We start from the raw sequence: 23,922 nt of genomic DNA on the forward strand, positions 1-23,922 counted from the left end.
GCAACAACTTCATTTTGGACGCGAGGGAGGAGAGGGAGAGAGTGACAGGCAGAGCAGGGCAGGCGGGTGGAGAAGGAGGTGGGGTGGTGAGGGGTGGGATGGCAGGGCTGTGGGGGGCGAAGGAGCCGTGTTTCCTGCCATCTCTGCTGTCCATCATCCCCTCCTGGAGGGGAAATCAGTATTCCTCCCTCTGGTCCTCTCCCCAAATGTTCTGTATTTAGAAAAGAAAGAGCAAACCCTGACAAATGCATATTGTTTTCCAACTAAAAATGCCACATCCGCTTCCGCCCCCACACAGATGTCAGCCCCTCTTCCTGGCTGCCCGGGTGTTGGTGTCGCTGGCCCGGGCACTCTGCCACCGCCCCTGGCATCGCCCGCTGTGAGCGCAGATGGAGCCCACGAACTGGACGGCTGGCCTCCCCTCGAGGTCGCCTGGTTTCCTGAGAAACAGATTCTCTGCAGTTTCTTGCAGGAGGAGCATTTCCAACTCAAAACTTTTCTGGCCTCCTCTCCCACCTCCCACACCCCTCCCTGCCACACACACACACACACACAACTCACTTGTTTGGAAAGTGTCCACTCAGTGTCATGTTCGACCCTTTGCAACCCCATGGACTGTAGCCCACCAGGCTCCTCTGTCCATGTGATTCTCCAGGCAAGAATACTGGAGTGGGTTGCCATTTCCTTCTCCAGGGGATCTTCCCCACCCAGGGATCGAACCTGTGTCTCCTGCATTAGCAGGTAGATTCTTTAACACTGAGCCACCTGGGAAGCCTGAACCTTTTATTCTTCCTGTTGAAAAGCACCTTCTCCCCCAACCCTTTTGCCTGTGGACGTGAAAGGGCAGAGAGGACCACTTCCACTGCTCAGATGAGGAAGTTGAGGCTCAGTGAAGAAAAGGTGTTCACTGAAAGTGAAGAGGGCTAAGAGCCAGCATTAGGGGGAGGCGTGCTAGAGCCCCCAGGGCACCCCAGGAGCCCCTCACTCCACCATGGCATGAGTTCTAATTCCACTGCTCCCTTGCTGCAGAAGTCAGGAATGCTCAGAGTCCACAGCCTTCTGGCTCCCAGCTGAGCAACTCTGAGCAGGCAGAAAACACACTGTGCAGCTCTGCTTGTTACTAAAGTCTGCCGTGTGCAGAATAACTCCTATATGCCAACCACACTTTTAAATACTCTTCTATGTATTAAGAGGAGAAGGCAATGGCACCCCACTCCAGTACTCTTGCCTGGAAAATCCCATGGATGGAGAAGCCTGGTAGGTTGCGGTCCATGGGGTCGCTGAGGGTTGGACACGACTGAGCGACTTCACTTTCACTTTTCACTTTCATGCACTGGAGAAGGAAATGGCAACCCACTCCAGTGTTCTTGTCTGGAGAATCCCAGGGACGGGGGAGTCTGGTGGGCTGCCATCTCTGGGGTCGCACAGAGTCGGACACGACTGAAGTGACTTAACAGCAGCATGTATTAAGACCCCCCTCAGGGGACTTCCCTAGTGATCCAGTGGCCAAGACTCTGCACTTCCAATGCAGAGAGTGTGGGTTCCATCCCTGGTTGCAGAACTAAGATCCACCCTGCCTCTGGACACTGTCCAAGACAAGGACACGGACCCATGGGTCTGATACCTGGGTTCAGGTATCCCTCACTCTTTGAGGAATTGGATCCAGCTGGTTCAAATCCTGTGTCCTCCTTGGTCAAAGGGATTTCTAGAGAAGGTTAGAGAGTAAAAACCCATGATTTCACGTTTGCAAAGAATGTCAAGGCAGTATGTCAGCTCTTTATCCTGGATCCTGAAAGAGCAATAGGGCAGTGAAGGAGGCTCCTGCTTCCTCTCCAGATTGTGGTTCTTCCACCGGGAACATGGAAGCCATCAGTCGATAAACCACTCAGTCAACACACAGTGTTAGGCACCCACATGCCCCTAGGTCCAGGCATATCACTCTGATCAAGGTAGACATGGTGAATGCCTCTTTGGAGCTTGCACTGGGGTAGGGAAGCCAGCAATGGACAGGAAATGACAGAGGGGCAAATCTCACTAAAGGGAAGCCCAGTGTTCCATGTTGCTAACCTTTTTTTTCAGTCGGTGTATAGTTGCTTTACAGTGGTGTGTTGGTTTCTGCTGTACAATAACCTGAATCAGCTGTGTGTATACATGTGTCCCCTCCCTCTCCAGCCTCCCTCTCACCCCTCTAGGTCATCACAAAGCACCGAACTGAGCTCCCTGTACTATACAGCAGCTTCCCATTATCTAAATATTTTACACATGGCAGGGCTTCCGGGGCGCTCAGCTGGTAAAGAACCCACCTGCAATGCGGGAGACCTGGGTTCGATCCCTGGGTTGGGAAGATCCCCTAGAGAAGGCAACACCCACTCCATTGATTATACTGGACAGTGTAGTCAATGGGGTCGCAAAGAGTTGGACACCACTGAGCAACTTTCACTTTCACTTTACAAGAGGCAATGTATGGCTGTCAATGCTGCTCTCTCAGTTCATCCCACCTTCTCCTTCCCCTCACTGCGTCTGTCAATGCTGCTCTCTCAGTTCATCCCACCTTCTCCTTCCCCTCACTGCGTCCGCAAGTCCAGTCCGTTCTCTGAGTCTGCAACATTCTACGGTTCCTCCGGGATTCAGGGAGGCCCTGTGCTTAACGTTGTTTGCAGTCTGCAGTCATCTCTGAGAGCAAGACTAGCAATGGATATGCTCCGCTTGCGTGGCTGGGGTGCGTAGAGTACTGGGGATAGACACGAACCTGCAGACCGTGAGAGGACAGGATGATCTACCTAAGAAAGGGCGTGTGGTCCCGCGGAAAAGATGACGATGGACAGGGCAGGGGTCTGACCTGGGGACCGTTGCCTCATGCCGCCTTTAGAGGTACCTGGTCCCCTCCACCCATCCCAAGCCCACACGATACAGGACGACAGGCTTTTAACAATGACATTCAACGAACGTGAGATGGTGAGAACACAGGAAGGGCTGACCCTTGCTAAACAAAGAATAAGACCGACAAGCTTTCTGAGCGACTGACCATCAAAGCTTTGTGCAGCCCGACAAAACAGGGCGGTCTTGGGGCCAGCCTCAGCCACTGCTGCATTCAGAATAAATACAGATTTCACTCCAGAAACTTTGAGGTACGTCGGAGGTCTTCACTGGAAGTTTTCTTGAAGGGGAGAAGAAGAGAGAACACTGGATTCACAGCCACACTTGACACAAATTATCTGGTAGCAGCCCTCTTTCCCCAAATGCACATTTCACAGCAGCTGCTCAGCTTCATCTCTCTTGATCTTCCAATTCCCACCCTGCCTGGTCTTCCTCCCCTATCCCCCTCCTGCCTCTCCCAAGGGCAAAAGCCCTTCCCCACCTTCTTCTCTTCCCTGCCTATTGTAAATAGTGCTGGTAAGAACATAAATGTGGAATCTAGAAAACGGTACAACAAATCTTAATTATGTTGAATTGGTTCATGGTGCTTTTCAGGTCTACTATGTCCTTCTACTTTTCTAAATATTCATTCTATTAATTTTTGAGAATTTAATATTGAAATTCCAACTAAAAAAATTTATCTTCTTAAAAAATGATTGTAATATATAGTGAAACTGGCTTTCCCTGGTTGCTCAGCTGGTAAAGGATCTGCCTGCAATGCAGGAGACCCCGGTTCAATTCCTGGGTTGGGAAGACCCACTGGAGAAGGGATAGGCTACCCTCTCCAGTATTCTTGCGCTTCCCTGGTGGCTCAGATGGTAAAGAATCTGCCTGCAACGTGGGAGACCTGGGTTGGGAAGATCCCCTGGAGGAGGGCATGGCAACCCACTCCAGTACTCTTCCCTGAAGAATCCCCATGGACAGAGGAGCCTGGCGGGCTACAGTCCATGGGGTCACAAAGCGTTGGACACGACTGAGCAACCAAATTACATGTAACAAGCAACTAAACTACATGTAACTTTGTTCTACATTTTTCAAGCTTCCTGTAAAATGTATTAGCATACTTTCATAATTTAAAAAATAAAAAGAGAAAAAAAAGAAAAACAGTACAGATGAACATAGCAACACAGGCATAGAAAACAAGCGTGTGGATAGCAACAGGGGAAGGGGAAGTGGGAGGAACTGGGAGATTGGGACTGACATCGGCACACTTTCGATACTACACATAAAATAAATTACTAATGAGAACCTACTGTAAAGCACAGGGAACTCCACTCAATGCTCTGTGGTGACCTAAATGGGAAGGAAGTCCAGAAGAGAAGGGAATGTATGTGGAGCTGATTCACTCTGCTGTACAGCAGAAACTAACGCAAGATTGTAAAGCAACTCTACGCCAGTGAAAATTTGAAAAAACAATTGCCTTCCACATGCTATGAAAGCTAAATTAGAAATCTGTCTTTGACTTCACTGCTGTGAAATGAGTATCTCAGTGATTCCCAGGGTTGAAGTCCCATAATGAGAGAACCGGAAGGGCTGTTAAAAAGATGGAAAACCTGACACCCACAGAGGAAGGTGAGTTGCCCAAGGTCCCCCAACAGCTTCATGGCAAAGTCAGGTTTTGAGTTCCGACAGCCTGATTCGGTCGCTGGCACTCAAGTCTCGGGGAGGGACACCATGGGCCCAGAGGTCAGCCGTGGTCACCCACTAAGGGTCACACAGCCGAAGCCCAGCAGGCACGGACAGCCCTGCAGTGAATGAAGCGCCCTGTGTGGACTTAATCTCTGTGCTCGGTAGACACGGCTGCAGTGAGGAGCAGGAAGGGCTGTGGCCTTGGACCTACATACAAGTCTCAGACCATCTGTGGGGAAGGACAGAGCTTGTGGGCTCTTGTTTTAAATTTCTAACTTCTTGCAAACCAATACTTACATACAATATAAGACAATTTGATCACTAGAAAAATGAACCACAAAATGAACGTATACAAGTTCAAACTTGTATTATTCGTATTAGATGCAACTCACATAAAATCACCCTGTTAAACAGTTCTGAAGGTTTCTAAACATTTCCTCTCCATTTCTGACCTTGTCCTGGGCCAGGAACGAGTTTTTTGCTGACCAACGGTGGTCCGTGTTCCACTCTTGGAGAAGTATTTCCCCGAAAGATCCAGACTTGAATTACTGAGAGGTAAAGGGCTTCCCTTGTGGCTCAGCTGGTAAAGAATCTGCCTGCAATGCAAGAGACCCTGGGTTGGGAAAATCCCTTGGAAAAGGAAATGGCAATCCACTCCAGTATTCTGGCCTGGAGAATTCCATAGACTGCATAGTCCATGGGGTCGCAAAGAATTGGACACAGCTGCTGCTGCTGCTGCTGCTAAGTCACTTCAGTCGTGTCCGACTCTGTGCAACCCCATAGACGGCCTCCTACCAGGCTCCTCTGTCCCTGGCATTCTCCAGGCAAGAACACTGGAGTGGGTTGCCATTTCCTTCTCTAATGCATGAAAGTGAAAAGTGAAAGGGAAGTCGCTCAGTCATGTCTGACTCTTAGCGACCTCATGGACTGCAGCCTACCAGGCTCCTCCGTCCATGGGACTTTCCAGGCAAGAGTACTGGAGTGGGGTGCCATTGCCTTCTCCAGACACAGCTGAGCGACTTTCAATTCAATTCAATTCAAGGGGCCACTGCAATGAGAAGCCCACTGGCCACAACTAGAGAAAGCCCACGCAAAGCAACGAAGACCCAGTGCAGCCAAAAATAAATACATAAAATTTTAAACAATTTAAAGAAAAGAAGTAGGGGGCCCCTGACTTTCTAAAGTCTAGGAGGATCACATTAAAATATGGGTTAGATTGAAATGTGATGCATGAGTCATCATTTGAATTGAGACTCTACAGACTTATGTATTATTCATTGTCTTGAGCAATAAAAACTCACAAAATGCCAAAGTGCCCTCAGGCCCCAGAATAGCTTAATTGGGCACCATTGCTCTGTGCTGCAAAGCCGCTATTTAATTCTGAGTTGTGCAGTTTTACATCAGAACAGGCCCAGGAAGAGGCCGTTTTCCGTCTTTGGTCCCTGGCGCCTCTGCTCGAGTGCAGGAAGTATGCAGCATCCTTCCAAAGTGCTGTCCCCGGATCACCCAGGGACTCAGGTGCTGGGTGAGCAGCTGCCGGCACAGTCGAGGAGGGGAAAGGTCCTCTGGGGTGGGAAGAGAAGAGTCCGATTGGTGTCACCCACACCAGGGAGGCAGGCAGGCCTGGGTTCTCTGTCCTGAGCTGGCCTTGATGGCCGTGGAGGGTCAGGTCCAGAATTACCCTGACCGAGACTCAGGGCTTAGCCCCAGGAACATGAGCACCTCTGCCCCAGGTTCCTGGTCTGTGAGACAGGGGATTGTCACGAGCACTGCCAAGGCCAATGCCAGGCCATGATGACGCAGAGGGAGTGATGCAAAGCCAGGTGTGGGCAACACTCAGGAAAACCCAACTCCTGTACGGGGCAAAGCTAAGTGCCAAGACCTCAGGCTGGGCTGGGGGGGGCTTGGTGAGTGCTCACTCCTTCTCCCACCCCTCCCTGGCCTGGACTTGAGTTTCCTTGAAGTTCTCTGTATTGTTCAACTTGAATGCCACCCATGATGGGGAATTCACCCCCCACAGGAAGGCCTCCTCAGCTATGTACAGCTTTGACCTGGAGAACAAGGTCTCAGGCTGAGCTGCATTGACTCCCCATGGGTCTCACCCCAGCACTGGGTGCGGCTCCTGGGGGGCCACCCAGACTGTTGTGGGCACCCTCGAAGACCACTCTTCTGACTTTAGGGAGTCCTGGCTTCTGTAAGCTGCATATCCTAGCTCCCTGTCACATCTCCTAAGTATACTTCTACAATCGGCAACATCTTGTCACGCAGAACACATTCCCAGGGGAGATGCCTTCCAGGGTGAGAGCCATCCCCCTCCTGCTGCTGTGGGGCCTCTTTGTGGACCCCAAGGAGGGCCCCACCAGCTCCTCCAGAACCATAGAATGTGTGTGCAAAGCCGACCTCAGTGTCCTCAACTGCCTTCTTTTTCTTTTCTTGACACATGACTGTCCCTCCCTCAGTCCCGGGCCCTGTTGGTCCTTCTGTTGCTCCTACCGACCCCCACTCTGGGATGGACTCACAACTAAAGCCTCAAGCTCCGCACTTCCCCTCTCTTCCGTTTCGTTCTGAGCAATTCAGCCCCAAACCCCTGATGTGGCACAGAGCGCTGCTGTGCCTTCAGTTCAAGGACAGGAGGGTCTCAGGACTGCGTGGGGACAGCAGGGTCCATGGGAAAGGGGGCTGGGTGAGGGGTGTAGGAGCCCACATGGGGTGGGGAGGGTGGTCCGAGCCTGGCTGGGGTGGCAGCATGTCCGTATGGCAGGACAGGTGACACAGGAAGTCAGGGTCCAAGCCAGGGGTCCCTGGCCAGGGGGCCTGACATCCAGGAACATTCTACAGAATAGCTGGAACAAAATCTACAGAAGTACTGAGGCTGTGGAAATCAAAGAAAAATGGAGGAATTGTCCCAGGAAAAGACCAAAAGGAAGTGACAATTCAGGACAGCGCGTCGTTCTAAATGGATCCTTTGGCTCTGAAAGACATTATCAGGCCAGTTGGTAAAGCCTCAGTGAGGTCTGAGGATTCCAAGGATGGATATATCAGCATGCATCTCCTGGTTGTCGAGGAGAGTGTCCTTGTTTGTAGACACATACACATGGATAGAAAATCAGGTCAGCAACTTACACTCCAATGAGCAGGAAGGAAAAGGCTTTCTTATATAATTGTACTTTCTATTTTTCTGTAATTTTATAATTGCTTGTTTTTTTTAAGTAGATGATTTCAGAACTGGCACTGAATTAGAGCTTCCCTGATCCTCCATTGTATTTATGAGAAGAGGACAAAGTTGCAGAGAGGTTAAAGCAACTTGAGCGTGGTCACACAACTGGTAGGTGTGAGTCGTGGCTCCCAAACTCTCCTTTCAAGTCTTATGATTGAATCTAGTCCATGTGCTTCATTTTCCAGGTTAAGAAACTCGGGCACCAGGGCCATGAAGAGACTTACCCCAAAATGAGCTGAACGCATTTCAGGTGGCAGGTTAATTTGGGCAAATTTGGAGAGTCTCTAAGTGTCTGAAATTGATCTCTGGGTGCTGGTCTGCTCCATCCATGTGCCCAGAAAATTCTCACAGGTGTTGGTTTGAAGCCATTCCTCTCAGACAGGAAGTCCTCTGCTACTTGCTAGGGGCTTTCAGTTTGTTGCCAAAGTGGTTATGGTATATGGAGCTACTGTGCCTGCAGGGGTCTGTAGGGGTCTCTGGGGGTTTTCTGCCCTCTTAGTCACTGACAGCCTGAGACCTTGCCCTTCCAGGAGGCAGCCTTATCTCTGGCAATTCTGAAGAGGCAGAATAGCATCCAGAGTGTCTCTAAGGAGAACACAAGCCCATGGAGAAAGAAGCCGACGAGTGCCTGCTAGGGGGCAAGGGTGGGAGCTGAACTGTGTCCCCCAACATTCGTATGCTGAGGTTCTAGCCCCCAGGACATCAGAATGTGACTGTAGTAAGAGACAGAGCCTTTCGAGAGGTGATTAAGGTCACAGGAGGTCACTGGAGCGGACCTGATCTGCCGTGACTGGTGTTTTTGTGAGAAGAGAGGATGGGAACATAGACACAGAGAGACAACCCTGTGAGGACCCAGGGAGAAGCTAGTTGTCTGCACGCCAAGGAGAGAGGCCTCAGGAGAAACCTAACCTGCTGACACCTTGACCTCGGACATCCAGCCTCCAGAGCTGGGAGAACATGAACTTATGTTGTTGAAGCCCCAGCTCTATGGGACTTTGTTCTGTCCTCCTGACAGATTAGCACAGCAGGAGTGAGGAATGCTGGAGGAATGACTTTTCTACAGACCACAGGCTCTTTGCACAGATCCCCTCTGCCCACACTAAAATGTCACCTTCCCTCTATGACCGCACCAGGCGACACTCTTCCCATCGGGACCCAAATCAACAGAAGCAGAGAACAGTATGCTCAGTCTGGAGTCAGAAGTCCCAGCACATCCACTTAGGAGTTGTGTGGTCTTCTGCAAGTCACTTAAGCTTACTGAGACCCAGTTTCCTTATATAAAAATAGGATTCATAGTTTCTGCCTTAGTCTTTCATAGAATTGTTGAGAAGATCAAATGTAGAAACTAATAGAAGTAATAAAGCAGATTATACATGCAATGAATTGCTACCGATGAGAGAAATACTATAGTTGGGGCTTCCCAGGTGACGCTAGTGGTAAAGAACCTGCCTGCCAGTGCAGGAGATGCAACAGACATGGGTTCAATCCCTGGACTGGAAAAGATGCCCTGGAGGAGGGCATGGCAACCCACTCCAGTACTCATGCCTGGAGAATGCCATAAGCAGAGGAACCTGGTGGGCTATGATCCATAGGGTTGCAAAGAGTCATACACGACCGAAGTGACTTAGCACAGCACACAGCACTCAATACTATAGTAGTCATAATTTTTTAAATGTATTCACTGAATTTCTACTTCAGTTAGAAAATGAAAACACCATCTCCAGAATTTATAATCCAGGAGGGACTGTGAGAGTTACACACATAAAGCCATGTAAAGGATGGCACGCAATGAAATACTGTCAACAAACAGAAATTGTGTGCTCAGAGGAAGAAAGTCATCACAATCTGATGTGCGTTATTTTTGCTCATTCATTCTTCAAACACTTCCCGGGAGACGTTATGCGCCAGCCTGTTCTAACCCAGGGATAGAGCTGTGAACAGAACTGGAAACACTCAGAAAGCCTAGGTTCTAGGCTAGGTTCAGAGTTTTGCAGAATGAATAGGACTCATTAGGTTATTCTAGGGGAGGGCTTCAGAGGTATAGGAATACAGCCAGCAGACTTAGTGGGATTGGCCCAGATGCGACTGCAATCCCCAGATACAGCCACCAGATGGCAGAGTGACTTCAGACAAAAAGTTCATCAAAGTTTGGGAAGAGATTTCTTTCTTCCTCCAAATGAGGAATGCTTGCACAGGTTTGGGATCTCCCAGAAGTCTAGGGGAGCAGAAGATACAGACTTCAGGGGTGAGAATGAAGAAGAGGCTCTTTGCCTAACAACTGGTGGGAGCTTTCCAGAGCCACTGGATTGGCCCTCAGAGGTGGGGCTCCGGGCTCAGAGCAGCCGTAGCCAATAGATATTCTTGAGGGAGCCTGGCCCCTGGGGGTCCTCTCAGGACTGGGAACTGACGAGTGGTTCCCCTTGCTCTGTGGATGGGTCACTTTGGGGTCCTCTCTTCCCTCTGCCCTAGGGAGCCAGGAATCTTGCCCTACAACTCCCCTGGTAATCTGCAAAGCCTGGGGGCTCCTTCTGCTGAGATGTTAGGCAGGGTGATGTTGGAGGCAGAAGCCCTGATTTGGCAGCATAGAGCAGAACCCCACTGCCCGAGCCTTCTTACTGTGCCAGAGTGTAAGACTTGGATCCTCAGAAAAACGAGTTTTTCCTCACTGTCCCCTCCACACAGCCCTCCGGGTCATATATCCATTCAAAACTTTCATGAATGATCTACACCGCCAGGCAAGGGGCTTTCATTGTGGCTCAGTAGTAAAGAATCCACCTGCCAAAGCAAGTGATGTAAGAGACTTGGGTTCGCTCCCTGGGTTGGGAAGATCCCTTTGGGGTAGGAAATGGCAACTGGTTCCAGTATTCTTGCCTGGAGAATCCCATGGATAGAGGAGGCTGGCTAGCTACAGTGCAGGGGATCTCAAAGAGACACAACTGGGCAACAACACACAAACACACACACACACACACACACTGCCCGTCTGTGCGCTGGGGACCCAGGAGTCCATGAGACAGGCCATTCACAGAACGGGCTGAAACTAGACTCCAAGGGCTGAATGCAGGCTGCTGCCCATGTGTGTTCATATTGTCCACAGCTGCTTTGTGCTACAAGGCAGAGATGAGTAGCTGTTACAGAGACCATATGACCCACAGTCCTAAAGCATGTGCTATAGAAAATGTTTGCTGACTGCCCATCTTGGGGGAGAGACAAGGAAGTGAAGAGAGGATAACGTCACTATAAACAGAGCTGTGATGGAGGCAGGGCCACGATAAAGGTGGGCGCAGGTGAGAGATGAAGTTGAGTAGGTGAACAGACAGACAAATGGATAAAGATGTGGTACATACATACGATGGGATACTACTCAGCCATTAACAAGAATGAAATAATGCTCTTTGCAGCAACATGGATAGAACTGGAGATTCCCATACTAAGTGAAATAAGGAAGTCAGAGAAAGACAAATGTCATGATACCACTTACATGTGGAATCTAAAAAAAATGATACAAATGAACTTACTTACAAAACAAAAGCAGACTCACAGACTTAGAGAATGATCTTATGAATACTAGGGGAGAAGGGTTGGGGGAGATAGATTGGGAGTTTGGGATTGATATATACACATTACATATACTATATTTAAGATATATAACGATCAAGGACTTACTGTATAGCACAGGGAACTCGGCTCAATATTCTGTAATAGCGTAAATGGGACAAGAATTTGAATAAGAATGGATATATGGATACGTACAACTGAATCACTTTGCTGTACACCTGAAGTTAACACAGCATTGTTAATCAGTTATGTTCTAATATAAAATAAAGATTGTTTTAAAAAGAGGAAAAAAGAGAGAGAGCTGTGTTAGAGGCAGGGCCGTGGTGGAAGCAGGGGCAGGTGAGAGATGAAGTTGAGTGGGAGGCTGGACGGGGCAGCATCCAGGTGGGCCTGTCTTTTTGGACCCCCGGGGGCCCCTGAAGCAGCCATGAGAAGCCACTGAAGGGCCATGAGCTGGGGTGACAAGAGCCCATCCCAGGAACCACTGTGTGGAAAGTGGAGCAGGGGGAGACAACAGCAGAGGCAAGCAGCCCAGTGAGAGACTGTGGTGGCCCCATCTAGGACAGAGGAGAGAGGCCTGCAGGGGCCAGGAGCTGTGGGCACGGAGAAGGGCTAATCCTGGAAGGCTTTCTAGGGTGGGGGACAGAGAGGCAGGTCAGGGCTGAGTGTGTGTCCAGCCAGGATCCCCAAACTCTGGGGTCTCACGAGGCTCACCAAACCCTCCAGATGTGGTCGTGGAGGAGCCATGCAGATCACCGAGAGAAGTCCCTCGTTCGAAGGAGGGGAAATGAAGTCGGAGGTTTCCTGATGTGCGTTTCCAGGCTCTGGGCTGCAGCTCCTGATGTTAGTGTCCGTGCTCCACACCCCTTTCTGGCTGAGTGTGGGGTGCGGGATATTTTCCAGGAGTTTCCTAGCCAGTGACATTGGCATGGACCTCTTAGGATGGATGCCCTGTGGGTGGGACCAGGGCTATTGTGAACTCAGGGAGCCTTAAAAACCCAGTGCATCCCAGCCCAAGTCCTTTCAACGAAAGAGAGATAAAGGCTAAGCCTATCTCACGGGTTTCCCCAAGGTGCCCAGGGTGGTGCAGGGGAGCGACAAGACCAGCCCTGGGGGCTGGAAGCAGAGACCTCCACAAGTACAGGAGGTCCCTAAATCTCGAGTGTGTTTTATTTTTGGCCACACTTCACAGCATGGGAGACCTTAGTTCCTTGACTAGGGATTGAACACATGCCCCTTGCATTGGAAGGCAAGTCCCAAGCTTCAGGTTTTATTATTATTATTTTTCAATCAGGTGCCTTTGCATTCTGTTTCATCATATATATTTTGTGTTTTGAAGAAGAAAATTTTATATTACTAACAGTGAGCCTCTAAGAAGCTGCTGCAGGAATATGTTCAGGGTGTTCTGTAGCTCCTGGCATCTCCCACTCAGCCAGGTGGGGGACTGGGGCAGGAAAACGAGGATGCAGCTGCAGCCTGCAGAGAGGGAGACAGCTGTTTATGCTGATATCACAGCAAAGATGTAAGGAGGGACAGAGAGGCAATCAGCCCCGAAGCTCCCTGACAGTAGGGACACAGCTTTCAGCCCTGGATCCCCTCGGTTACAAGGCTCTGACACAAAGCATTTACACATGGTGAATATGCCTCATTTCAATAATGAGGAGGATGACAGAATGCCCCAGGCCATCAAACAGCTAAAGCATGGCCAGCTGCTCCCTTCCCTCTGTAATTTCTCTAAACTGCAATTTTCTTACCTGCAAGGTGTTAGTAATGACCCCTTCCTGCCTAGATGTTAGTCCTTTGGCAAGGCAGTAAGGCAAAGTTCAGTTCAGTCACTCAGTTGTGTCCAACTCTCTGCAACCCTATGAACCGCAGCATGCCAGGGCTCCCTGCCCATCACCAACTCCCAGAGTTTACGCAAACTCATGTCCTTTGAGTCCGTGATGCCACCCATCTCATCCTCTGTCATCCCCTTCTCCTGCCCTCAATATTTACCAGCATCAAGGCCTTTTCAAATGAGTCAGCTCTGCATCAGGTGGCCAAACTATTGGAGTTTCAGCTTCAACATTAGTCCTTCCAAAAAACATCCAGGACTGATCCCCTTTAGGATGGATCTCCTTGCAGTACAAGGGACTTTCAAGAGTCTTGTCTAACACCACAGTTCAAAAGCATCAATTCTTCAGCACTCAGCTTTCTTCACAGTCCAACTCTCACATTCATACATGACCATGGGAAAACCATAGCCTTGACTAGATGGATTTTTGTTGACAAAGTAATGTCTCTGCTTTCTAATATGCTGTCTAAGTTGGTCATAACTTTCCTCCCAAGGAGTAAGCATCTTTTAATTTCATGGCTGCAATCACCATCTGCAGTGATTTTGGAGCCCAGAAAAATAAAGTCTGACACTGTTTCCACTGTTTCCCCATCTATTTGCCATGAAGTGATGGGACCAGATGCCATGATCTTACTTTTCTCAATGTTGAGCTTTAAGCCAACTTTTTCACTCTCCACTTTCACTTTCATCAAGAGGCTTTTTAGTTCCTCTTCACTTTCTGCCATAAGGGTGGTGTCATCTGCATATCTGAGGTTAGTGATATTTCTCCCAGCAATCTTGATTCCAGCTTGTGCTTCTTCCAGCCCAGCGTTTCTCATGATGTACTCTGCATAGAAGTTAAATAAGCAGGGTGACAATATACAGCCTTGATGTACTCCTTTTCCTATTTGGAACCAGTCTGTTGTTCCATGTCCAGTTCTAACTGTTGCTCCCTGACCTGCATACAGGTTTCTCAAGAGGCAGGTCAGATAGTCTGGTATTCCCATCTCTTTAAGAATTTTCTACAGTTTGTTGTGATCCACAGTCAAAGGCTTTGGCATAGTCAATAAAGCAGAAATAGATGTTTTTCTGGAACTCTCTTACTTTTTAGATGATCCAGCAGATGTTGGCAATTTGATCTCTGGTTCCTCTGACTTTTCTAAAACCAGCTTGAACATCTGGAAGTTCACGGTTCACTTACTGCTGAAGCCTGGCTTAGAGAATTTTGAGCATTACTTTACTAGCATGTGAGATGAGTGCAATTGTGCGGTAGTTTGAGTATTCTTTGGCATTGCCTTTCTTTGGGATTGGAATGAAAACTGACCATTTCCAGTCCTGTGGCCACTGCTGAGTTTTCCAAATTTGCTGGCATATTGAGTGCAGGACTTTCACAGCATCTTTTATGATTTGAAATAGCTCAACTGGAATTCCATCACCTCCACTAGCTTTGTAGTGATGCTTCCTAAGGCCCACTTGACTTCACATTCCAGGATGTCTGGCTCTAGGTGAGTGATCACACCATCGTGATTATCTGGGTCATGAAGATCTTTTTTGTACAGTTCTTCTGTGTATTCTTGCCACCTCTTCTTAATATCTTCTGCTTCTGTTAGGTCCATACCATTTCTGTCCTTAATTGTGCCCATCTTTGCATGAAATTTTCCCTTGGTATCTCTAATTTTCTTGAAGAAATCTCTAGTCTTTCCCATTCTATTGTTTTCCTCTATTTCTTTGCACCGATCACTGAGGAAGACTTTCTTATCTCTCCTTGCTATCCTTTGGAACTCTGCATTCAAATGGGTATATCTTTCCTTTTCTCCTTTGCTTTTCACTTCTCTTCTTTTCACAGCTATTTGTAAGGCCTCCTCAAACAGCCATTTTGCTTTTTTGCATTTCTTTTTCTTGTGGATGGTCTTGATCCCTGTCTCCTGTACAATGTCATGAACCTCCATCCACAGTTCATCAGGCACTCTGTCTATCATATCTAATCCCTTAAATCTATTTCTCACTTCCACTGTATAATCATAAGGGATTTGATTTAGGTCTTACCAGAATGGTTTAGTGGTTTCCCCTACTTTCTTCATTTTAAGTCTGAATTTGGCAATAAGGAGTTCATGATCTGAGCCACAGTTAGCTCCTGGTCTTGTTTTTGCTGACTATATAGAGCTTCTCCATCTTTGGCTGCAAATAATATAATCAATCTGATTTCAGTATTGGCCATTGGTGATTTCCATGTGTAGAGTCTTCTCTTGTGTTGTTGGAAGAGGGTGTTTGCTATGACCAGTGCATTTTCTTGGCAAAACTCTATTAGCTTTGCCCTGCTTCATTCTGTACTCCAAGGCCAAATTTGCCTGTTACTCCAGGTGTTTCTTGACTTCCTACTTTTGCATTCCAGTCCCTTATAATGAAAAGGACATCTTTTGGGGGTGTTAGTTCTAAAAGGTCTTGTAGGTCTTCATAGAACCGTTCAACTTCAGCTTCTTCAGCATTACTCGTCGGGGCATAGACTTGGATTACTGTGATATTGAATGGTTTGCCTTGAAAATGAACAGAGATCATTCTGTCGTTTCAAAGATTGCACCCAAGTACTGCATTTTGGACTCCTTTGTTGACTATGATGGCTACTCCATTTCTGCTAAGGATTCTTGCCCACGGTAGTAGATATAATGGTCATCTGAGTTAAATTCACCCATTCCAGTCCATTTTAGTTCGCTGATTCCTAGAATGTCGATGTTCACTCTTGCCATCTGCTGTTTGACCACTTCCAATTTGCCTTGATTCATGGACCTGACATTCCAGGTTCCTATGCAATATTGCTCTGTATAGCATCAGACCTTGCTTCTATCACCAGTCACATTCACAACTGGGTGTTGTTTTTGCTTTGGCTCCATCCCTTCATTCTTTCTGGAGTTATTTCTCCACTCTTCTCCAGTAGCATATTGGGCACCTACTGACCTGGGGAGTTCATCTTTCAGTGTCCTATCTTTTTGCCTTTTCATACTGTTCATGGGGTTCTCAAGGCAAGAATATTGAAGTGGTTTGACATTCCCTTTTCAAATGGACCACATTCTGTCAGAACTCTCCACCATGACCCGTCTGTCTTGGGTGGCCCCACATGGTATGGCTTAGTTTCATTGAGTTAGACAAAGCTGTGGTCCATGTGATCAGATTGGCTAGTTTTCTGTGATTGTGGTTTCAGTCTGTCTGCCCTCAGATGCCCTCTCTTAGCACCTACCATCTTACTTGCGTTTCTGTTACCTTGGACGTGGGATATCTCTTCACAGCTGCTCCAGCAAAGTGCAGCCGCTGCTCCTTATGGGCTTCCCAAATAGCTCAATTGGTAAAGAATCTGCCTGCAACGCAGGAGATTCCTGGGTTGGGAAGGTCCGCTGGAGAAGGGAGAGGCTACCCACTCTTGTATTCTTGGGCTTCCCTTGTGGCTCAGCTGGTAAAGAATCTGCCTGCAATGCAAGAGACCTGGGTTCGATCCCTGGGTTTGGAAGATGCCCTGGAGAAGGGAAATGCTACCCACTCCAGTGTTCTGGCCTGGAGAATTCCATGGACTGTATAGTCCATGGGGTCACAAAGAGTCAGACACGACTGAGTAAGGCAAAGGAAGCACTTCAAAACCTACAAGACCAATTTAGATACACAAAGAGCACCATTATCCTGTAGAGTATCACTACAGTAAAATCCTGCCATGAGGCTCTTAATGGGGTAGGGGGAGCTGAGAAATCCAAGGCCCTAAAATGCAGAGTTGTGGGGTGTTGCAAAGCAGAAGAATGAATGAGTGAGCCTTGGGTCCCAGGTGGTGTATTGTCTCTCCCAGCACAAGCTCTTGTTTGGCGCCACCTGGTGGCAGCTGTCTACCCTGCCTTAAGTATCAAAGATTCTAGTCCTGGGACTTTTGCTGGGACTTCCAAGACAGATCCCTGGAGGGCTACAGTCCATGGGGTCACAAAGAGTCGAACACGATTGAACGACTGAGAGTGCACGAACACACAAGCTCTTCTGAAGAAGCGATTTTCTATTCAAAACCTGTGTCTTCCATGTGATCTGTTTCCCAAAAGGTGCAATATGTGTGTGTTCAAGTGTTTATATGTGTGTATGGGTGCGTGTGCACAATTGTATGTTTGGGGGATGAGCCATGCTCAGTTATCCTGTCTTCTGTCACATTCAGATGACTCTCAATCAATCAACTATTTCCACTGAGACTCGTCACCCCACTCCAGCCCCCCACTGCCCTCGGCCAAAAGGGACCATCTTCCCTCCAGGGCTGCTTTGAACATCCCCATGATTGCCACTTTCCCTTACTGTTTCTTCCTTTTAAAAAAGTTTTATGTATTTATTTTTGGCTGTGCTCGGTCTTTGTTGCTTTGTGGTCCGTGTTGTACCGTGGGGTTTTTTTCTCTAGTTGAAGCAAACAGAAGCACTCTCTTGTCGCAGTGCTGGGCTTCTCGTTGCAGTGGCTTCTCTCGTTGAGGAACACGGGGTCTGTGGTGTGCAGGCTTCGGTAGCTGTGGTGCGTGGGCTCAGTGGTTGCAGATCCCAGGTTCTTAGAGCACCGGCTCTGTGGTCCACGGGCTTAGGTGCTCTGCACAATGTGAGATCTTCCCAGCCCAGAGATCGGACTCATGTCTCCTGCATTGGCAGGCAGATTCTTTACCGCTGAGCCACCAGGGAAGCCCTACTGTCTTCTTATTTCAGAGCACACACAGAAGGTCCTTAAAGTGGTGGGCTCGGAGCACCATCCAGTCTCCCCTTCCTTCTGGGAGGACAGTGGAGGGATGAGCTTTAAAAGCAGCCTCTGCTCGACAAGCAGTAAAGGTCATGCTTCATAGCTGAGGCTCAAAAGGCACAGGAAGCAATCCTTCACACGGGGCTTCTTCTGAAGCTCCCTCTCACTTGTCTGCCTTCCTCACAAGAGGATAACTCTGTGAGGCAGAAACACCAGTGACTTAAAAATGCACTCATTCATTCACTCACTCACTCATTTTGTTATTGAATCAGAGTGAGTGCTAAGTGCCTTGTCTGTGCTGGGAATCACAGGTTTTTTTTTTGCTGCTGTTCATGTTTTTTTTTAGTGTCCTCTGAGATGTCACTTCCTTTGCGAAACCTTTGCACTCATCCCCAAGGAGTAGTTGGGTGATGTGCTCCAGGCCCTCATAATTATACACACCTCTAGGGTGCTCCCAGAGCCCAGGTTTTAACTACCTGTGAACTTGCAGAGTGTCTCCTTTAGAACTACCATCCTTTCTCCAGCACCTGCCCCTGGTGGGCATGCGTTAGAAACGTGGATGAACAAAGACAAGAATGGATGAATGAATTCATGAATGCATGAATGAAGCTGTGTAGGCTAAGGCGAAGTGAAGGGGACTTGGAGTAAGAGGTGCTTCTCTGGGGTCCAGCCGGGCAGGGAAAGAGGTGGGTCCCCCTTCCTGGGTAGAATTTCACTCCTTTCGCTGGTGGTGAGACAAAGGAGAAGAACCTTGTCTCCTAGTGGTTAATCACAAGCAACAGCTCCCAGCATACAGGCAAAGAACCCAAACTGGAGCCCAGAGAACTAAACACCTGAAGTTCCTGCAAGTCCCCTGCATCCCACAGTGGAGATAGATTTTGATCATTCCTCTGTAACTGGGCAATTTTCAAAGAGAAAAGAGAGCCCAGACCTCAGTCTTAGGAGCACATATTCACCCCTGGGAGGGCTTTAGGGAGACAACAAGAACATGAGGTCCTTCCTGAGTGGACTCCAGAATTGCTGCCTCTGCAGCATTTTGGGGGGATTCCTGAGATTCCGAAGGCTTCAGGGAAGCCTCCTGGAATGGAGGCCTGGGGCTGTAGGTGTGAGACCTGATGGTCTCAAATGTGCTGACATCATCTGCTGGAATAGAGCAGAAACTCACATCCACGCAGAGGATGCTCAGCCACATGAAATCCATGAGGCAGTACCTAGACCTGTCCTCCGGCGGCATTTTCCTCTGCTCCTAGGTGGCAGTTGTCCATGGTTTTACTGTCACTACCAGGGGGAGACCCCAGGAGGGGAGGATGCTGGTTTAGAGGGTGGCTCAGGCCTCAGGCCACCTGGGCTATGAATCTGGAAGCTCCCTCAGCTGGGATCTCCTCTGCAGCGACCCCAGACCCACCCTTCTCACACCAGCGTCTTTGTCTCCAGCAGATGTGACATTTGCATTCCTTTCCTGGGTCTCCTGCCTGGACTGCCACTCTAAACTGGCCTCTCCGTCTAACACTTGTGCCCAAGTCCCCCAGACCTCAAGGGGAAGAAGTTGTCTTTTCCTCTAAAGCAGATATTGTCCTCCTGTTTCTTTAAGGTCACTTGTCCCCAGTCCTACAAAAATTTCCCATCAGACCCCTCTTCCGTCTTTCCCTCGTCTCTCACCCCTCACATGGCTGCTTGATCTTGGCATGAGCTGTCCTCTCCCGGAGTCCAGAGTCAGCTTTTCCTCATCCAACAGATTCTGTTGTCAGCATCAGACAGTGTTTCCCAAAGAGGATTCCAAGGATCCCACAGAATGCACTGTATTCAGGTGGGTTTGAGAAACTCCCTATCTTGGGGATATACAACACAGGAAAGGTCTGGAGAGCCCTGCAGCAGAGGCTACTGCTCGACCTGGGAAGACCCAGGCTTCCCTAGGCTTTTGGGACCTTGGAAGACCTTTCTCCGTGTAACACGTGTGAACATCCCCCACATGGCAGAGGCCGAGGCCAATATGAGAGGACTTCCCAGGTGGTGCTAGTGGTAAAAAAACCCGCCTGCCAATGCAAGAAACATAAGAGACACAGGTTTGATTCCTGGGTCAGAAAGCTCCCCTGGAAGAGAGCATGGCAATCCACTCCAGTATTCTTGCCTGGAGAATCCCATGAACAGAGGAACCCGGCGGGCTACGGTCCGTGGGATCGCAGAGAGTGGGTCCCGACTGGGCTGAGTGCAGCCCTGGGTCAGGGTAGAGGTGGCCTCCTCTGCCCCTCCTCCAGCGAGCTGCCAGACACCTGTCCTGTGTGCGGCCCTTGCCCGGGGGCCCAGGCGCATTGTCCCAAGGTCAGTACACCCAGGACAGACGCTACCCAACAGAAAACCATGACCCCATCCCAGCATCTTATGCTCATCTCCCAAAGCCTCCCAACATCCCCGCACAGACCCTCCCCACAAACCCCATGGCCACCCCATTCCCACACTCACTCCCTCTCCTCTAGGAAGCTCCCCAACACTGTCCCTCTACACCACCCCCCACCCCCAGCCAGGGGCTATCCAAAGGGCAAACCGAAAAAAAAAAAAGGGAAACCAAAGCAAACAAAAGAATTCCCCTGACCCCCCAATACACACACATACAAAAGAGCAGGCTTGTGGGAAGAGGAAGCTGCCCCAGCACCTAGCCCTGGGGGTGGGGGAGCCGGGCTCCCCCCATTGTTCTCTGCCCAGGCCTGTGATGACAATCCCAGCCCGGACAGGTTGCAGCCCCCCTGCCCTGCACCAGCGGCCCCCTCTCCTCCCCACCTCGGATCCTGAGAAAGACGCCTCAGAGCAGCTGTCATAGGCCCACAAGAGGTTCCCACAGGAGGAGGAAGTGAATGCTCACAAAAGACCGGGCTTTTCCCTGAGGAAGCAGTGCTGGCCTTTCAGTGACAGACTCGGGCGAGGACGAGGGACAGGGCAGGCCGCGGACCCAGGGGACCAGGCCAGGAGAGGAGCCGGCTCTCGGAGGAAAGACGGGCATTGTGAGCCCTTGTTTACGGGCGGCGGGGCCCTGACCTTGCTACTAGTCAACAGGCCCTCGGGCCCCGCCCCCCGCAGCCTCCCGCATTGTTGTGGCGTTGGCCCATTCATAATTTTATTTGGGGGTGGTTGTTTTGTCGGTCTCCAGCCCCTCCCCGAACTGGCTCCCTTTCAGCATTGTAACCCGGATAAAAAGGCAAGATATCCTTCCCCTTTCCTGGACCTCGCTTCCTACCCTGGCCTCGCAGGCCTCGCAGACTCTGTTAACCCTTCAAGCAGCGGAGGGCAGGGCTCTCTAATGACAGGCCTGCGAGGCAGGCTGAGTCCCTGTCCCAACTCCGACTCCGTCTCCCCTCGGCCGCCTCCCCATACCTGCTGGTGGGCAGAAACCCAGGGTCACAGGAAGGGCTTGGGCGCAAAGCACTTTGGGATCACAGAGCAAGATGCCGGCATGTCGGAACTGCTGAAGAGCGAGAGGATGGAGAGGTGCGGAGCGGGACCATCCCGAAAAGGGCTGACACCTCACCAGCCGTCCTTGTTTATTCGCTCAATCATGTCCGAGTCTTTTGCGAACCAAGGACTGTAGTCTGCCAAGGACCTGGCAGGGTCCTTGGCACCTCCGTCCAAGGGCTTTCCCAGGCAAGAACGCTGGATGGAAAGGAAAGGGTTAGTCGCTCAGTCTTTTCTGTGACCCCATGGACTGTAGCCCCCCAAGCTCCTCTGTCCATGGGATTCTCCAGACAAGAATACTGAAGTGAGCTGCCATTTCCTCCTCCAGGGGATCTTCCTGACCCAGGGATCAAACCTGCATTTCCTGCATTGGCAGGTGGATTTTTTACCACTGAGCCACCCGGGAAGCCTGCCTAGAACTGGAGGCCTAGTTCATGTCAATCAAAGATGCTCCCCATTGGGACATTCCTGGCAGTCAAGGGTTAAGCCTTTGCCTTCCAATCCAGGGGGTGTGGGTTCAATTCCTAGTCAGAGAGCTAAGACCCCACACACCTCAAGGACAAAAACCCAAAACATAAAACAGAAGCAATATTGTAACAAGTTCAATAAAGACTTTAAAAACGGTCCACATCCAAAACAGATGAGGTTCCCCGTGTTGGCAGCGGGGTTCCCACCTGGGAACCCTGGAAAAGCCATGAACCCATGTCTCAAAGCAGAGCCTGGGCATGAGAGTGGGGCCACCAGAAGGTGCCCAGGTACCACCGAGACCAGGCGTCCAACTCAGGGCTGCACGGGGAGCCCAGAGCAAAGCCAGGACAGGCACCCAGGCTCTGGACTCTGGGAGCCGAAGCCAAGGCTGGCTGCCCCTGACGGGGTGAAGCTTTCAGCAAGAAGGTGGTCCCATGGGAGTTTAGAGCTCCTTCCGCACTGAGACCAAAGCTTGGAGGACTTTGGGCTTCACCCTCTTGCTCTGAGTGATCTTCCTTCGTGACACCCTGGGTAGTTAGACCCATTTCTTCCCCGATCTGGTCCCTCACACCTCACACCTTCTCTACTTGATCCCTGGCTCCAGCTCAGGATATCACATGCTGCCCGAGCACCCAGACAGCTTGTTCCCACCCTTGGAATTACTTCCCTGTCCTAACGTGCCACCTCCCACCTGCCTCCCCACCACGAGTCCCGTTGCCTACGCGAGGCCCTGTCTAACTCTGAAGCACACTTGCCCCGAGGGACACTGCCCTGAGGGTCCTAAGTGCTCTGAGGGTTTCCTGCCTCTGCAACCACCACAGACCCTTTGCAGTGTCTTATTCGCCCCCACAGAGGTATCATATCCCAGAGCTTCCACCATTTAGGTTTATGCCCTGTAAGTGACAGCTCAGACAGTAAAGAATCCACCTGCAAGGCAGGAGACCTGGGTTCGATCCCAGGGGCAGGACGATCCCCTGCAGAAGGGAATGGCAACCCACTCCAATTGTCTAGCCTGGAGAATCCCACGGCCATAGGAGCCTGGTGGGCCACAGTTTGTGGGGTCTCAAAGAGTTGGACATGACTGAGTGACTGAGCACACATGCCTATGAATTGGTGGGAGGGGGCCACAATTCAGCCCAAAACAGGGGGAGTAGTCTGTCTCTAAGATCATCTTGAAGAGCTCACTGATTCTATGAATAGTCAAGCAGATAAAGAGATAGAATAAAAAATACAAAGGAAGGATAGAGGGATCTGAACTTGAAGACTGGGGTGGGGGCTAATGTCCAGAGAGGCACGTCCCCCGTCTCAGCTGTCTCTTCAGTGTATAACCTGTTGGCATCTTGGGCAGCCTGAAGCCCACCATGGCCATCCACAGCTTTTTTGTGAGGGTCTCAGTCAGGTCTGCATGCAAGGTAATGATATCTGTGACGGTGACGGAAGTGAACGGAAAGGCAGTAGGGTCCACTCTGGGTAGATGCTTTGAAAGAAGTGGCCCAGCTGGGGATGGGGAGAGGTGTATGGGGTTGGGACACTGAGGGGTTATGGATGCCCAGAAAGGCTGCTAATCCTGACCCAACGAGGTCACAAAAAGGTGAGGTAAGCAAAAGCCTTCCTAGGAATCCAAGATCCCTGATGGGGAGCCAGCATCTCTCCCAAAACTCCCTTGCCCGGGTGTGCATGTGTGTGTATGCAATGCGTGTTTGTGCCTCTGTGTGTGTATGCTTGCGTGCATCCATGCGTGCGTGTTTGTGTGTGTCTTCATGCACTGCAAGTGACCGAGTATCCCAGAGGAGGTGAGGGAAGATTTGGGCCCAGCCGGAGTGTGGAGGCTGCAATTCAGGCCACAGGGATCTTTGCACCTGAGCACCCCAGCAAGCACCTAATAAGCACCTGGTTTTCCCTTGGAGCAGACAGGGGCACCCACTTCTCTCCACAGCCCGCCTCTTCTGCAGAGGCTTCTTTCTGGCTCCTTGTGGGTCTGTTTGCTCTTCTTTAGAGTGACAGGGACCAAAAGGATTTGAGAGAGGGGCATATTCTGCCCAGAGTCAATGTGAGGGGTTCTGAGAAGCCCTTACACCCGTCATGTTACTCTGGAGCCCAAAGACACACTCCCGTGAGTTCCTCCGTGTGGTTTTCTGGGAC

The 23,922-nt window shown here is 50.0% G+C and overlaps 1 protein-coding gene across 1 annotated transcript in view; it reads left to right on the forward strand.

Annotated features, from left to right (window-relative positions):
- LOC102277465 (serine protease 55) overlaps positions 1 to 20,683 on the forward strand; it is a 38,093-nt gene extending 17,410 nt beyond the window's left edge. The window contains 2 exon segments of the mRNA XM_070374948.1: positions 299 to 379; positions 20,569 to 20,683. Of these exon segments, the coding sequence (XP_070231049.1) occupies positions 299 to 379; positions 20,569 to 20,683 (196 nt within the window).
- The last annotated feature ends 3,239 nt before the right edge of the window (positions 20,684 to 23,922 follow it).

The sequence above is a fragment of the Bos mutus genome, chromosome 8 (genome assembly GCF_027580195.1).
Source record: "Bos mutus isolate GX-2022 chromosome 8, NWIPB_WYAK_1.1, whole genome shotgun sequence".
NCBI lineage: Eukaryota > Metazoa > Chordata > Mammalia > Artiodactyla > Bovidae > Bos > Bos mutus.